Consider the following 17,087-nt stretch of genomic DNA (forward strand, 5'->3'; position numbering starts at 1 on the left):
TATAGAAAAGAATATTTGGTAGACAAATAATTTGGTCCTTAGAGGCTCACTGAAAATAAACTAAACTTATCAGCCATTTCCTTTATGTTTGCGGTGTTCTTCTTGTCTGGGCCATTGATCTAAAAGTAACTTTTACGGTTTAGTAGTCTAAAAGAGATTCCCTGAATAGCCTCTGAAGTAAAAGCACAGGACAAAAAAAAAGGAAAAGGTGAAGGGCAAAGAATAAGAATGTAAGTAAATAATGTATTTGCCCTTGGGAATAGTGGGCAAAAGATAAGAATGACTGTTTTTAACAGCTGCTAGCCCTTGAGTGTTTTTTCATTTTGGGAATTAAGTTGATTGCTAGGAAATTAAAACCTATCAAAGAAATTATTTCCCTACCCTTGCTTTGAGGAAGAGTTGACTTATTTCTTTCCAAATATGTTAAGGTTAGTAGAGGTGACTCTTAGGGTTTTGATTAACTAGTTTCTTCACGTGACCCAAAATACATTGATTCATTTGAGAAATAATTACATGAATAATTACTCATCATCTGTCCCATTGCAAGCACTGTGTTAGATGATAGGAATGCAAAGCCAAACGTGGAATAGTTTCTGCCCTTGAATGATAGCAGCCTTGTAAATAAGCATTATAAGCACATTTTGTGCAGGGTGCAGGGTGGCACAAAGGAAGGAGTGATCAACTCAGCCCTGGGGTAGAGGATGATTTGTGGGACTCAGGAACTCATACTTTAGACTTTAGCTACTCTTGAAAGAATAATGAGTAGGAATTTGCCAGATAGAGGAAAAAGAAGACAAAAATCCAGACAGGGTTTAAGAGGAGTGAAATAGCTGGTGAGGTCAGAGAAGTCAAGGTAGTTTGTAATAACTAGAATAAAAAGTGCAAGGAGGAGAGCAGTGACAGGAGACTGGAGAGACAGGCCCAGGTCAGATCATGCTTGGCTGTGTAGTTCATGCTAGAGGGGTTAGATTTCATTTATGAAAAGGGGCATTGTACGTTTTGAGCAGGGAAATGATCAGATTTGTGGAACTGAACTTAGTAGTAATTAGTATTGTGAAGAATAATATGTGAAAGAAGATAGACACCCCTCAAAATGATCAAAAACATGCTTGATTTCAAATATTTAATTTTCACTTTACTAGGAGTGGCAAGAATTACAACAAAGTATACAGCGAAAGGAGAGAGCCCTACTGGAAACCAAATCAAAGATAACACATCCTGTTTATAGTCTTTACTTTCCAGAGGTGAGTTATTCACAGCCTAGTGTTTTCTCATTCTATTCAGGTATTTCTCAGTTACCTTTTATCTTTCTGTAGTGTCTGTTGACTCAAATGTGCTGAATGTGGTCTTTTCTTGACAGGCCACATCTTTGAAACATGTATTTAAATATAAATCAGTTTTAGTGAGTATGTTGTTTAAAAGGAGAGTTGTTAACTTCTTAAGTACTTCTATGTTTTCCTGGGCTTCTATCTTTTCTGTGCCCAGATTACTGAGTGTTGTGTTTAATGATGATTTCTCATTAGCAGTTCAGGCAGTCTTAATCAGACAAATGCATATTTTACCTATGAATACTTGGGAATACATGGCTTTTGTGAATCTCTCACTTCCATCATGCTTTAAGTAGAATGAAAAATGTTCTTAAATCTTCCCCATAGGTTTTCTCTGAGGGTCTTATACTGGCCACCTGGAGCCACTTGACTTGCATTCATAATTGCCCTGGTCCATGGGACTAAGCAAGGCCATGGCTGAGGGACCAGCTAAGTTCAGTAAGAACCGAGCGTGTCTAAGCCCCACGCTCCGGACAGATTATTGCAATGCTGTTTGTTCTCTTGTGCTTGTTTACTTTGTGGTTATGGCCTGCTCAACTTTTGATCTCTTTGATAGGCTATGTTGTTTGTCTTTCAAATGAACTTGAAATCCACTTGACATTTTGCTTTTGCAGATGATTCTGTCTGTGGCTAGAGGTCAGGGATTGGTTGCGTTAGTTCAGGGAACCTGTTCCACAGACTGCCTCACAGCTTTGCCACAGAACCTTTTGCTCACCCCTCATGTTTGGCAGGTGATTTCATGTATAAATCTGCTTTCTGCTCTGAATGTCAGTTCTTAGTTGCTGGGAGCTGCTGAAGGCAAATTCCTAAGTAATTTGGCTCTCCTAATAGTAAATGAGTGACTCTGCACAGACTTTTTGTTTTGACTTGGAGAGAAATCAGCCCAGAATTCCATCTTACTGTGCACGCTGATCTTCTGGCATGTCCTGAGCCGTAGCCCATCTGTTAGGGGCATTTTGCCCATTGCAATGTAGTCTGCCAACACCAAGGCTCCTGAAATCAAGCGAATAAATTCCACTCATTGATTGGTTTTAAAAGTACCATGGGATGCTGTAATCTGCATAATTTGTACCCTTATAACAGACAGCTTCATTTTAGACCATGCTTACTAAATAGGCAAAACATTCATTCACTCCCTTTGAACATTTTAGCAGTGAAAATGGCTTTTAAAATTTCATCTGCAGGGTAAATATCTCAAAGTGCCATTTATCAGATAAAATTTATTCGGGATTTTCCCAACATCTTCCTGTCTACTTCCCATGTACCTACCTAACTACACAGTACCCACTTAAATTACTTGAAGTTTTTTGTTAATAATTGACTTACATGTTATTGAAACATTTAATATATTTAATACATTAAGAACGGTTGGGAATCTTACACAACAGAAAAACAATTTTGTTTAAAGTGCAAATAACTCATGGCAAAATATCTTTTCCACTAGGCAGAGGTGCAGTGCCGTAGATTGATACTCACTATCTTCTTAATAAATAATATTCTTGAATGAATCTCATTTTAATCAAATAGTGTGCAACAGGGGAGGGAAAGGCATTCTCTGAGTGGAGAGATGAAGAAGAAATGCATATTCTTGAACATATCCCTGTGCTGCTTACATTACATGCATGTTCTGGTAATGGTATTTCTGATGATGAAATGTCAGACTACTTAAATAATAGCGATGTTTACCTCATTTCATTAATAATCATAACTTTAAAAATTATCATTGAAATATAGTTGACATAACAACATTATGTTAGTTTCAGGTGTACCATGTAGTGATTTGACATTTGTATACTTTATGAAATGATCACCATGATAAGTCTAGTAATGAACTGTACCCATACAAAGTTATTACAGTTTTATTGACCATTTTCCTTATGCTGTGTATTATATCCCTGTGGCTTATTTATTTTAAAACTGGAGGTTTGTACCTGTTAATGTCTTTCACTTACTCCTCCCACCCCCACCCCTCTGGCAACTACCTGTTTATTCTCTGTATCTGTGAGTCTGTTTCACTTTGTTTCATTTTTTAGCTAACATAGATAAGTGATCTCATATGGTATTTGGCTTTCTCTGACTTCATTTAGCATGATATCCTCTGTGTCCATCCATGTTGTTTCAAATGGCATTATTCATTCTTTTTTATGACTGAGTAATATTCCATTATATAAATGTATCACATCTTCTTTATCCACTTATCCATCAATGGACACTTCAGTTACTTACATAACTTGACTATTGTAAATAATTCTGCAGTGAATTGATGTACATGTATTTTTTCAAATTAGTGTCTGTTTTCTTTGGACAAATGGCGAGAAGTGAAATTGCTGAATCATATGGTTGTATTTTTAATTTTTTGAGGAACCTTTATACTGTTTTCTGTAGTGGTTGCATCAACATAACTGTAATTTTATTGCATGCAGTGTCCTAGGCATTCTAACAGATATTTTAATTATATTATCTCAGTTTATCTTCACAACACAGCTTGAGGTAGGCAGTTATCATTTACAGAGGGAAAAAAGTGAGGTTTAGAGAAGTGAAATAATCAAGTCTAGGTGGCTTTAAAACAAGCATTGGTAAACTTCAGCCTGCAGACAGATCTGCCTCCTTGCCTGTTTTTGTAAAATAAGTAGTATTGTAAATGAAGTTTTATTGGAACACAGTCACACTCATTCTTTTTGCAATACAGTAGCAAAGTTGAAGACTTGTAACAAACTCTCTGGCCTGCAAAGCCCAGGTATCTGTATAGTTGGCTCTCTGTAACTGTGGGTTCTGCATCTGCGAATATGGAGGGCCAGCAGTACCATGACATTTTATATAAGGGACTTGAGCATCCACAAATTTTGGTATCCTGGAGGTGGGGGGTGTCTTTTTAATAGTTTTTTGTCTCCTGTCATTGCTTCCTGCCTTCATTGTGCTTTCTGGTGGAAGTTTCTTACCCAGCTCTTTTTCTATTCCTAATCTTTTGTGAAGTTCAACTAAAAATACTGAGCATATTAAAATCATGCACAGTGGGGAAGGTACAGCTCAGTGATAGAGTACAAACCTAGCATGCACGAGGTCCTGGGTTCAATCCCCAGTGCTTCCATTAAAATAAGTAAGTAAATAAACCTAATTAACCCCCCGAAAACAAACAAAAACAAAAAACTACCACAAACAAACAAAATAAGTAAAACATTTTTTAAAAATCTTGAGCAATGAAAGGTATAAATAGACTCTTAGAATCTGAAATGTTCTCTTATGAGTAATGTGTTTTGATGTATTGATTTCTGATTTTGTTGCCCAAGTCCCTTTCACTCCTACTTTCTGGCTTTTGCTTATTACTAGGTAAAATTACTATGATTTATTTGCTAGATGATATTTTAATAGTTTATACTGTTTTCTTTTTTAGCATGTCTGTGATTTAAGGTTAATCGTGGGTTTTCAATATAGAGGCTCATCAGTAGGGTTTAAAGAGCCATTTGAAACCCCAGAATTACATACAAAATTCTTTTGGAGAATGGATCTACAAATGGTTAAGAACAATTTATTCATTCAGTAAATATTTATCGACATCTGTTTTTTACCAGACACTGTGTCTCTACTGGGGATACAGCAATGAACAAAACAAGGACAGTACAGTGGGCCTTCTGCATTTGTGGGTTTTGCACCCATGAATTTGACCAACTGTGGATTGAAAATGTTAGGGGGAAAAGTTTCAGAAAGTTCCAAAGGAAAAACAAATTTATGCAGCACTGGCAACTATTACAAGTAACCTAGAGATGATATTAAGTATACAGGAGATGTGCATAGGTTGTAAGCAAATACAACACCATTTTATATAAGGGACTTGAGCATCCATGAATTTTGGTGTCCACATCACAGGGTGTGGGGGGGTGTCTGGAGCTAATCCCCCTCAGGTGCCTCAGGGGATAATTGTACCCCTAAAACTAGACAAGGCAAAACTGTATTTCTCTAATTCTTTTTCTTTTTTTTTAATTGAAGTTACAGTCATTTACAATGTGTTAATTTCTGGTGTACAACACAACGTCCCAGTCAGTGCATATACATATATATACTTGTTCTTTCTGATCATTTATACTCTTCTCTTTTCTTCTGTGCAGGAAAAACAAGAATGGTGGTGGCTCTATATCGCAGATAGGAAGGAACAGACATTAATATCTATGCCATATCACGTGTGTACACTAAAAGATATGGAAGAGGTAATTATCCAACAGCATTACTTTAGTGTTTACAAATGGACAGCATCTCATCATCATGCTGCTACTTCATAAAATCTTTTTAGAAATCAGTTAATCACATTTGGCTTACTGCATTTTATTTAAGACACAACTTTTTCCTGATGTCTTTTGAGGGGAGTTCATTGGAAGTTTATAAAGTACTGAATTGTTAAAGGTAGACAACTTGATCAGTTTTTTAAAACCTTGTTCTTAACTTATTTGGGGGGGAATTTTCACTGTTACTAAGAACATATGCATTTCCTTCTCTCCAGAATTTAATTGTGTTTTTACAGATATTTATGATATTTATCCTCATTGGATTAGTGCTCAGATATACTCCTTTTGTCTTAAAAAAAATGTAAAAACTGGTGATTTGGTTTTTGGGGTTTTTGGGGGGTGGAATTTTTTATTACTTGCATTTGTCCACTGTCAGTGACATCACTAACATAGCATTGTGATGAACATACTTTACCCTTGGGTTTTACTGTTTTTCTTCTTGATTTTTTATGTCACTTTTCTAGAAATAAGGTTCTGTCTACCTGGACTTGGTGGACAAGAGCAAGACTTGTGAATTTCAAGATAGTTCTATGATGTTGATTTTTAATTCAAAAAGCTTTTTCCTCCCTTTCTAACCAAGTAATAAATGTATGAAATAGTTTATTATTTGACACTTAGAGTTAGTGCCAACTTAAGGGTATTTCTTTGACAGTAATTTTAAACATTTTTTTCAATTTAAATTTTGCTTATTTTTAAATAGATACTACATTCACCTAGTTAATATTTCAGAAGATACACAAAAGTGCACACATTGAAACATTTTGCATTCTTATCTCTCAGTCACCCATTCCCCTTCCTGGAGACCATCAGTGTCACATTTTTATGTATTTTTCATGTGATATTGGATGTAAATCAGGCAAATACATAGGTGTATTTTCCCCAGTTTTGTGCAAAAATAAGCATACACCATGTTCTGCACCTTACTTTTTTCTCTCAGTGATGTAACTTGGAATTTGCACCATGTTAATACAGAAAAGCTTCCTCATTTGTTTTTATACCTGCATGATATTCTTTTGTATGGAAGATCATTTATTCAGCACTCAGCCATTTCATGGACTGACAGGTTGATTCATGTCTTTTGTGGCAGTGAATAATGTCATATTTCATTTTGCACATGTGCAAACATATCTATAGAATAAATTCAGAGAAGTAGAATTAATGAATCAGAGGTCTGCACATTTGTAATTTTGATAGATACTGCTAGATATTTATTTCTCTATAGGGAGAATGAAGGTTTAAGTATGCCCATTGCCTCTCAGTGTGTGAGACATTTTGAATGTCATTGCTAAGCAGAAAGGTAAAAAATGATGTCTCAGAGTAATTTTTTCCTCCTCTGATCTTTTATTTTTAAAAGCTTCAAACCTATAAAAGTGTGGCAAGCACACTATCATGAGCCCCCATAGACCCTTCATCTACATTGACCAGTTGTTAACGTTTTGCCATATATATTTTATAGCTCTGTGTGTATACACAAAAAAATGTCTTTCCATCCCTTACCCTCCTGAGGTACTTGCAGACATGACAGTATACCCCCTAAATACTTGAACGTGTGTCTTCTTAGAACAGCGATCTATTCCTACATAAGCACAGCATATTTATTCTTCTATTTGGGAAATTTAACATTGATATGGTGTTACTACCTAACATGTGGTCTATATTCAGATTTCCTTGAATAGTCCACTAATGTTTGTTAAATTTTTCGTTTTGTTTTTAAATTCAGTGTCCAGTCAAGGATCATGAATTATGTTTGGATGTCATTCCTCTTTAGTGCAGAACATTCCCCTGGCCTTTTCCACTTTTTCATGCTGTTGACATTTTTGAAGAGTCTGGGCTAGGTATTTTGTAAAATGTCCCTTAATTTTAGTTTGTCTCATTGTTTATTGTATTCATCTTTAATATTTTGTCTCATTGTTTACTGTATTCATCTTTAATATTTTGGGCAAACATCAGGGGCACATTTATATCAGTTTGTCCAACTTTGGTGATATGTTATGATTCATCATTTAGTTAAGGCTTTTCTATATTGTGAAAAGTATTTCTTCCTCTAATCTGTGGGGTGATATTTGGACACTATGTGGCTATTCTGCTCTCCAGCAGTCTCTTGCCCACTCATTTTAGCATACATTGATTATTCTTGCCTGATGCTGATTGTATTCAGTGTAGTTTTAATTTTGTATTTCCCTGAAGAGTGAAACTAAACATCTTTTTCACTGTGTTTGAATTATATTTCTTTGTGTGTCTATTTGTGACCATTGCCCATTTTTGTTGGGTTATTGGTCTTTTAAATTGGTTTGGGGACTTTTTTTTTAATATTATGAAATTAGCCTTTTGTGATGTGTGTTGCAAACATTTTCCCCCAGTTTGTTTTACCATTGTTGTTTTTACCAAAGCAAAAATAGAAATACTTGTTTATTTGTTTATCCATTGATTTATTTGGGGGTAATGGGTAGTATGATTTAGTAATTTTTTTCTGTATGATTTCTCAATTTGGTGTTACAGTTAGAAAGGCCAAACTTTGATATTAATTTAAAAAAAAATTTTTCCCATGATGTTTTCTAGCTTGTTTGTTTTAATGGCATATTTTAATATGTAATCTTGCCTACAAAATCTGGATTTTGGAAGTTGGAGGCGGATTACCAGAACATCTAAATGTCAAAAGCTTATTCTTCCTTTGTCCAAGTGGACTAGAAACTTCTAAGAGTTTATAACTCTTTGTATTTGAAGAGAGTTCAAAATAATCATCATTTATTATTATATGATAGGAAATAAAATATCTTTTTGACCTTTTAAAGCATTGGGCATCTGTAAAGGAAAAATGTATTTCTCCTGTTTGTCCCTCCTTTACTCTAACACTACTGCCACAGTCACAACACTCTTACACCAGTTTGTGGGTTTTCCCCACAGCAAGCAATTCTTTGTGATGCCAGCTGAGTGTCAGGCGTTTAACACAGTGCTGTCACTGTCTACCTGGCTATCTACCTCAGCTTAAGGGTTCCACAAGACTGCCATGCCCCTGCTCTTCACCTTTAGATGCCAGTCACAGATCCCAAGTTGTCACCTATACTTCTGATCAGATTAGTATAAATTGTGGTTCCCGTGATCCTCTCCTTGGGTTCAATAATTTGCTAGAATGGCTCACAGAACCCAGGGAAACATATTTACCAGTTTATTATAAAAATAATATGATAAAAAATAAAATAACATGATTAAAGGAAACAAATGAACATCCAGATGGAAGAGATACATAGGGCAGGATATGTGGGAAGGGGCATGGAGCTCCCAAGGTTTCTGAGTATACTCCTCTCCCAGCACCCCACATGTTCACCAACTCAGAAGTTCACTGAACCCCTTACTTTGGGGATTTTTATGGAGGTTTTATCATAAGACATAACTGATCATTAACTCAGTTTCTAACTCCTCTTCAGAGAATGGAGGTTGGGACTAAAAGTTCCAAACTTCTGATCACAGCCTGGTCTTTCCAGTGACCGGTCCTCGTGTAGCAGCGCATCAGGAAGCACACTTCATTAGAAGAGAACACATTTCTGTCATCCAGGAAATTCCAAGGGATTTACGAGCTTAGTTTCAGGAACTAGAGTCAAAGACCAAATATTAGAACAAAAGATGCTCCTTGTGTTCTTATCATTTAGGAAATTACAGGGTTTTGAGGAGCTCTGTGCCCAGATCTGAGGGTAGAGACCAATGTGTATATTTTCTGTTATCTCACAGCATTTGTCTTAGAAATAAGAAAATGTGGCAAGAACTATTTCTTGTATGGTGAAGTCTATTTTATTTCCACATTTCACTTATTTTACTTTTATACCCTACTTCATTTCTTCAGGTTGTCAAGGTGTGATGGTCAACATAGAACTTGATTGCTTTAAATATACTTCTCACATTGTGGAGATAGAAATTAACCCCATCAATTCTGCCAATTTGGTTTCCTTTTTGTGTAGTATGTATAATGTATGACGTAAATGTCACATATATATATATATGTTTTTGTTAGAACCTTTGTAACTTCTTTTTAGGATATCCTGTGTCACCTGAGTAAACTCTCACTATTAAATACTCTGGTCTAAGAGTTTCAGGAGTGAGCTGTTGTTTCTTCCACTCTTCAAAATACAGATTTTTAGTGCTGATTTTATCTTCTAGGTAGAACTGAAGTTTCCTGCACCAGGCAAACCTGGAAATTATCAGTATACAGTATTTCTAAGGTCAGACTCCTATATGGGTTTGGATCAGATTAAACCACTGAAGGTAAGAGTAATGACTATTCAGTAAATATGGTCGTCTATTTGAATGAGTGCTTAGTATACTAGGGAAGCATTTCTGGTTTTGAAATGTAGAGTAGTAGAGGGAAAAAGAGGTCATCTCATACTTTTTATATAATACACTTGACGGACTACTCTTTCAGTAATAAACTTAAATTGTGTTAAGGAAGTAGAACGATTTAGAACATTGAGTATAAATTACTTAAGTGATACATTTTAGTGTGCTGTAATATGCTGTAATTTTATAGGGCCTCACCAAATGGGTTCTGTTTTCTTTAGAAAAGTACATGTGTTTTCCCACGGATTCTATTGGGGTGTTCATTAATTTCTGAAAATAATTTATTTTTTTATCATTTTAGCATATATACTTTGTGTATCATTTAAAGGACAGTCCTATCAGTGTTTACCTTTTCACTTGAGGTTTTTATAGAAGGCATTCTGTTGTGTTAGGAGATGACGCTGAAGAAGTATTGTTGCACTGTGTACTGGAGACCCGAGTGAAGGGAGCCGGTGAAGGCCTGCCTCTTGTTTCTCAAGAGGGTACCATATTTCTTTCCATGGGTGTACAATGGTACTTCATGAGTCTGGAGTCTGCAAAATTCTTCCTTGGAAGTCACATTTGAGTTTTTCTTCCCTCAGCAGAAGCCTTACTAAGATTTTACTCAGTGTTCTTGCTCAAGAATCACAATTATTCATCTTTCATGACACAGAATAAATAGTATAGCTTCTGTAAAATCAAAATATCAGACTATGTTAGAAATTTAACTACATTTATGTTTGAAGATTTACCTTTTTATTTCTGGGATGAATCTCTATTCCAAATGTGTTAAATTTAGAGTTTAAAAACATAAAACCTATTTCTTTGTAATTGCTGTGGTCAAAGAAAACTTTTTCTTTACCAGATATTTCTTCCATTATTCCTCCCCAAATTTCTAATGTCTACATTTAATTCTTTTTATAGTTGGAAGTTCATGAGGCTAAACCTGTGCCAGAGAATCACCCACAGTGGGATACAGCAATAGAGGGGGATGAAGACCAGGAGGACAGCGAGGGCTTTGAAGATAGCTTTGAGGAAGAAGAAGAAGAAGAGGAAGATGATGACTAAGCAGTACTACAAATGGACCACAATATTTGCACATATTTGCAAATTTTTGCTGTTTTGGAAGTGTGTAATAAACCAGAAACAGTACCGAACTGATGTTGAGGGAGGTGTTAGTTCTTTACTAGAAATGGGTGCATAATATAACTAGGCAGTGGTGGTGCCTTGGTACACTTTGGAAAATGGCTAAGGCTTGTTAAAGCCTTTAAAGTATGGGATGGTGCATTTATTTCATCTGCAAATGATAATAAACCCTTTGTTATAACTGTCCAGAAGTGTGGGCTGTATTATCTGATCAATTTATGGTCCCAGTAAAAGTAAAGGTACATGAAAAACAATCTATAAATGAGCGACTTTTCTTTGTTTAGCTTTAGTTTTAGCAAACATTAAAATATGATAAACACCACAAAATATGTTTTAAGTAATATCTGTTCAAGTTTTAATCTCTTAATAAGCTCTATTATTCATTTACTGACATTTTGCAGTGATATAAGACTATTTATAACAGCTCCATTCATTGCTTTAAACATTTTATTTTTGCCTATCTTGGTCATAATTTGGCGTTCTGTCACATTCCAGATAATACAGAGGGCTACATTTTGGGATTTCTTTTTCTTAATTGCCCAGAGTTATCAGATAGATTATAAAAATGGCTTTTAATGGCTTAAAACATTTTTAAGCCTCTATTTTAGCAGATCAGTGCAGGATCTAATTCTTTTTATAAGCTATAGATCTAAAAATGATTGTGGGACCATATGTTCTCTGATGTTGGTGACTTACGTTATTAAACCTTTTTTAAAAGGTTCATTATAAAAGCTGAAATACATACTTAGCTTTTAATCTACCTGACTCTATCAGAAGCCTTTTAAGGAAAAAATATATATAAACATGCAAAGGAGGCATTTTTTTGTATTCATTTTGGACTCCTGTCAATAAAATAGAAGTTTGACTCATTTTACGTTTGTAACGGTGTGTGTCTTTTTACTCCCAGAAAGGGATATAGTAGGATAACTCATTCTTTTTATTTTTCAACTAAAAATTAAGTAATACTGTACATGACTGCTGAAGTGACTGCTATTTCTGTTACTATAGAAAAACCTATGCTCAGGAGGAATTTCCCCCTCACACATTCACAGAGTATAACCTGGAAGGATAGTGCTTATAAAGAGCAGAAATGTGTACATGATGAATTACTGAGATAAGATGAATATTTTTATTACTAGTATGGAGGAAGCATAAGTCTGTAATATTACAGGACTGATTGTAATCCTCTCCTATCAAAATCTCCATAGACCAAAGTACTGTTGGAATACTAATTTGTGACCTTGTTTACTTAAAAGGTTGCCTCTTTCCATACAGATTTACGACGAGTATTTTGTTACTGCAGTAGTTGGAAATAAAATTTGAAAATTACCAAAAACATGAATGGGTTTTTTTTGGTTCTCAATTTAGGATGTAATATTTCCTATAACATGGGCAGAGCAGTTTTTTCACTGACACTTCCATCACCTGTTTTTCTTTTTAAAGGTGTTAGTGAGACCCTTCCTTGGCAAGCAGAAGTGCCACTGAGGATTTATTTCATTTTATAAGTAGAGGGTGGGTTTAATTTTCGAGTCAGGCTTTGCTGGGAAGCTGCTGGTTACCTAAGTGAGGTGGAAGGGAGTGAGCCAGCCTGTAGCATCCAGTGGAAAGAGAAGTTAGAGAAAAAGGCAGGTTGGTGTGAAGGCAAGGAAAGTGAGCAAATGAAACAATGTGTGTGTGGTATGTGGCAGTCCTGGCTTTCTTGAAGGATACTTCTCTAGAAAAGTATTTCTATTCTAGTGGCTCTTTCGTCTTAAAAGAGGCTTCGTAAGTTCATTCAAACAACTGGCTTCTTCTGATTTTAAGACTAGACAATGATTTCACAACCCAGTAACTCACCATAGTGCTTAAAAAACCAGCATCACCTCTTTAGGAAGTTCTGCTAGTCTGTTTTCCTTTGCCATTTGTGTGGTACGTGTGTACCTCCCAACCGAATAACGCAGTTTCCTCTAGTGAGTACTGTAGGTAAGCTCTTTCCACATGGCAACAGTGAAAGAACTGAGCCCTCAGTTACAGTTCTCATCTCTTCTTTCTTTCTCTTAATTGAGATTTAACAACTAACTTAGCTTAGTTTGTATTTAATTGAATGGAAACTTTTATTGAGTGCAGTTCCAGTTTTGTTCCATCAAGAAAGAGTGATATTTTGTCAACATAATAGATGAACATAATAGATGAAAACATTCAGTGTGTGTATACAAAGTTAAACTGATTATTTATGAAACTAAGCTACTTAAACTGTATAATGCTTTTATCTCTTTACATTGGTGTAGTACCTGTTAAAAGATACTCTTCCATGAGGAGGCCACAATTGAAGCTGTAACTTTTTGTTACACAACTTGTTGGAGGCCCCATGGTGTTTTCCATGTGCATGTCTCAATCTCGAAGTCAAATGTTCCTGTCCTTTAAATTTTTAAAAAATTTTTTGCAAATACTTTTTTAAAATTAAAGAGTCCATTGAGTAAGTTTCTCTGCGTAGGACAGACACACTGTTCTATTTCTCCCAGCACTGGAGTAGAGAAGGATGAGCCTGTCTGGCTGCAGGGCTCTCCTGCACAGTGGGAAGCTCAGGCCCTGGCTGGAAGCAGAGCGGGTGGATGGACGGCAGAGGACTGCTGTGGAAAAGGGGAGCAAGGGTGTTGAATGTGATGAGACCAAGCATATTCTTGACCATGACATTTATCCAGTTGTTTACTTGAGCCAATCAAAACCATATACAGAGTGTTTCTAGCAACAATTGTTATTTCAAATGTAATTCAGCACTTCACATGCTTTCCGAGGGGTTGTTCATCAATCATCACATATTTACTGAGTTTCAACGTGGCCGGGTCTGTGATTGGACCCTGGGGCTATACAGATCAAAGAATTGGTGTTCTTAAGGTCTCACAGGCTTTAGGGCAGGCAGGTATGTGGCAAACCATCTGCACTGGCTAATGGTCATTTTTTGGAATGTCTTTATTTATTTTTTAAGTCCACTGTAGGCAGAGGAATTTTTTTTAGGTGCTAGCTACTTTTTGGCTTTAAAAAAAAATAGGTAAATTCTCATCCTTTATTATGAAGTATTTCTTCAAAGCATTTTCCTCCCCAAATATTCTTACTCAACTTCATGAAGTCCCCTATTTAATCTGCCTTATGATAACTGAAACAGCTGTCAGTGAATCACATTGTGACATTTTACCAGCTGTGCAGTGGTTAGTCCAGATATGTCTTAAAATGTTAGCATCAAGCATCTTTGCACATTTAAATTTGATGCTAGGGCTATTTTGCAAAACTAAAAAAAAGGAAAAAAAGCTATGATCTTGTACATTTTTCTGTAACTTCAGCTAAAAATTCAAATCTAGCAATCATGGGCATGATTCAGGGCTGTGCTTTCAGGTGGGAGTGTGTACAGTTCATTGGGAAAATGTTAAAATGCTTATTTGTATTTAATCTCATCCTTTTAAATTTCTATTTTTGTGTGTTTTATAATGTACATAATATGTTGTACAGTTGTACACTTTATAATTTATAAATAAATAATACATTTACTGGTGCATTATACAATTTTTTTCTGATTTCAGTGATCAAATTATTTGGATATGCTGCTTTGAAGTATCGATATAGTGCCATTTAAGCTAAAACTGCAGTTCGGACCTTTGGTATTCACCATTTGAGTTCACAAGGTGATGCTCCTCTGCTGGAGTCAAAGGGTTGGCATTCACCATGTAGCAAAGTGATATTTTTTGAGGTGGAACCAAGTAGGTTTGGTGATGGGGTTAATAGACAAGGGGAGGATTCCAAGCATCTATTGTCCACTGAATGAAAGTGGAACAGGTGAGGGCAGAAGTGCCAAGTGCAGCTTCCTGGGGCTTCCAGCAAAGTCTACAGCTCTGTTAGTGGTCCCTGCAATCAGTGGCTGCTACAGACACAGGTGCATGTGAGAAGGGCTGTCCACTCTCTTTTCGGCACTAGCTGGCTCAGCATTCACCCGTCAGGCTGGGTATGCTAAGGGTGCTGTGTTCCTTTACCTTTCTGAACACCTGAAGTCTACACTTTAAGTTCTGTATAACTGCAGCAGTGGATACCACATAGGTACGAGCAGATTCTAGAAAGAGCAACTTCCAACTATTTCCCCGCAGTTTCTAGCCTGGCTCCGGTAGAGGGCGACAGGGCTATAATTTTCTTTAGCAAAGAATGGTTTACTTTGTGGGAATAAAAGAGCCAAAATTAAAGACATGCTCTATAATCTCTATCTCCACCTTCTAGGATTACCTCCTTCCCTTTAATGTTTTGTATTTCTATCTAACCTTACTCTGTCTTACATGTGTCCTTTCATAAGTTAAATTTACTTCTCAGTTTTGTGGCTGGAAATATTAAGCCCCCTTGCAACAAACTCCAGAAGACTGTCCATATTTACTAATTTTGCTAGAATTGTATTAGACTGTTTGCTTGGGGGGGGGGGTCAGGTAGGACAAGGAAATCCTTTTATTCTACAAAATTAATTTTTGGATGGTAGGTGTCAAGAACTGTGACAAGTCTGAGGTTTTTCCTCTATGTGCAAGCTCATAAGTTAACCTGTCACAGTGTCACGGATGCAGAAGACAGAAGACTCCCAGTAAGAGGCACCACAGACTGAGCTTCCTGTTCCTCGTCTGCTCCTCTGTCCCCAGGTTCCATAGCGGTGATGAGGAGTAGCTCAGGTGGATGCTTCACACGGAGTGTACTGTGCCCCAGCTGAGGAATTTCGACCTCAGGAAACCTATTCTTTTAAAGGGTATACAAGCAAAGCTGTCTAAGAGGGAGCTACTCATTCTTCCAAGGCTGTTCCCTACACAAACATAAGAGAGTCTGGAGCAAAATTGTATGCCTCTGCTCACAAGGTTTGCAGAAATATGAGATACCCATAGAAAGCCATCTCTTAAAAGTTGAACTTCAAAATATATAATAGTACATCTATTTACGAAGAAGTATAGAGTACTTTCAAGTGACAATTAGGACCAGCAAGGCCATCTTCATTGAGAATAATGTGCTCTTAGACCTTCTGCGAATGTTTTATTGTCAAAGATAGTTTTATGTTACAACTGAAGACAGTTTACTTAACATGCACCAACTAAAACATATCCAGAATTTTCCAAGTTGAATCCAGTCCAATGTGACAGTGGAAAGGGGGTGTCTAAAAATGGACACTCTCTCTGTTACATATTGTAAATGTAAAAGATTTTGATTATGGCTTTGGCACCTTTCCTCAAAACCTCAATCTAAAATATGTCCTGACCCCACTCCCCTCCAAAAATCCTGCTCTTCCCAACAAACTGAACGTGTTCCTCCAAGTGAGTCTGAATCCTTATAGAACAGCTGACATTCCTTTTTCCTAAGATGCTGCCCAAGTCCAGGGAGTCTTTGGAGCTTCTTTGGTTGAAATAATTGAGGAACCTCTGAAATATTCTTCTGAACAGTTGTGCTGGCATCTGATCATCTTTGAGAGATTATTTATTTTTGTTTTTGACTGTGAAAAGGCATTTAGAGATGATGCAGATGAATTAGGAGGGTAATCAAATTTGCTGATATTTCAATTAAAAAAATCATATGACTAAAATTCAATGAGTGGCTTTTTAAAAATCATTATTTCTATTTAAACTGCCTCTGATTCAAGGAGACATTCAGTAATACTGGGATAACAATAACCTCCCTCATTTACATGAATCAGTCTGCATCTATATCTTTAAAAAAATTAGTAAATTTACTTAAAATTAATCTATTTACTTTATAATCACACCCAAAGTTTTTCCAGCTTTTTAATTTCTTGATTCTCTGCCACATTCTTGGGACTCTGGTCACTGGGTATGTTCTATGTCAACTTTCCAAAATTTTCCGAAAGCCTACAATTCCTGTTCTTTTTGTTTTGTTTTGTTTTTTGTTCTTGACATGACAACACATATGAGAGAGAGAGGATGGAGAGCACTAGGGAGGTGCCTCAAGTCAAAGGGAAGCAAGGCACCCCTTCCACGTGTCTTGGAGGTACAGCTTTCCCCACAACCAGCTCCTTCACAACTCT

General features: G+C 36.3%; 1 protein-coding gene across 1 annotated transcript in view; it reads left to right on the top strand.

The window, feature by feature from the left end:
• SEC63 (SEC63 homolog, protein translocation regulator) overlaps window positions 1–11,928 on the top strand; it is a 58,053-nt gene extending 46,125 nt beyond the window's left edge. The window contains exons 18-21 of the mRNA XM_010989611.3: window positions 1,143–1,244; window positions 5,432–5,530; window positions 9,758–9,862; window positions 10,838–11,928. Coding sequence (XP_010987913.3) covers window positions 1,143–1,244; window positions 5,432–5,530; window positions 9,758–9,862; window positions 10,838–10,981 — 450 coding nt within the window. The 3' untranslated portion in view covers window positions 10,982–11,928. The remainder of the gene's footprint in view (window positions 1–1,142; window positions 1,245–5,431; window positions 5,531–9,757; window positions 9,863–10,837) is intronic.
• The last annotated feature ends 5,159 nt before the right edge of the window (window positions 11,929–17,087 follow it).

This window comes from Camelus dromedarius, chromosome 6 (assembly GCF_036321535.1).
Source record: "Camelus dromedarius isolate mCamDro1 chromosome 6, mCamDro1.pat, whole genome shotgun sequence".
NCBI classification, from domain to species: Eukaryota; Metazoa; Chordata; class Mammalia; order Artiodactyla; family Camelidae; genus Camelus; species Camelus dromedarius.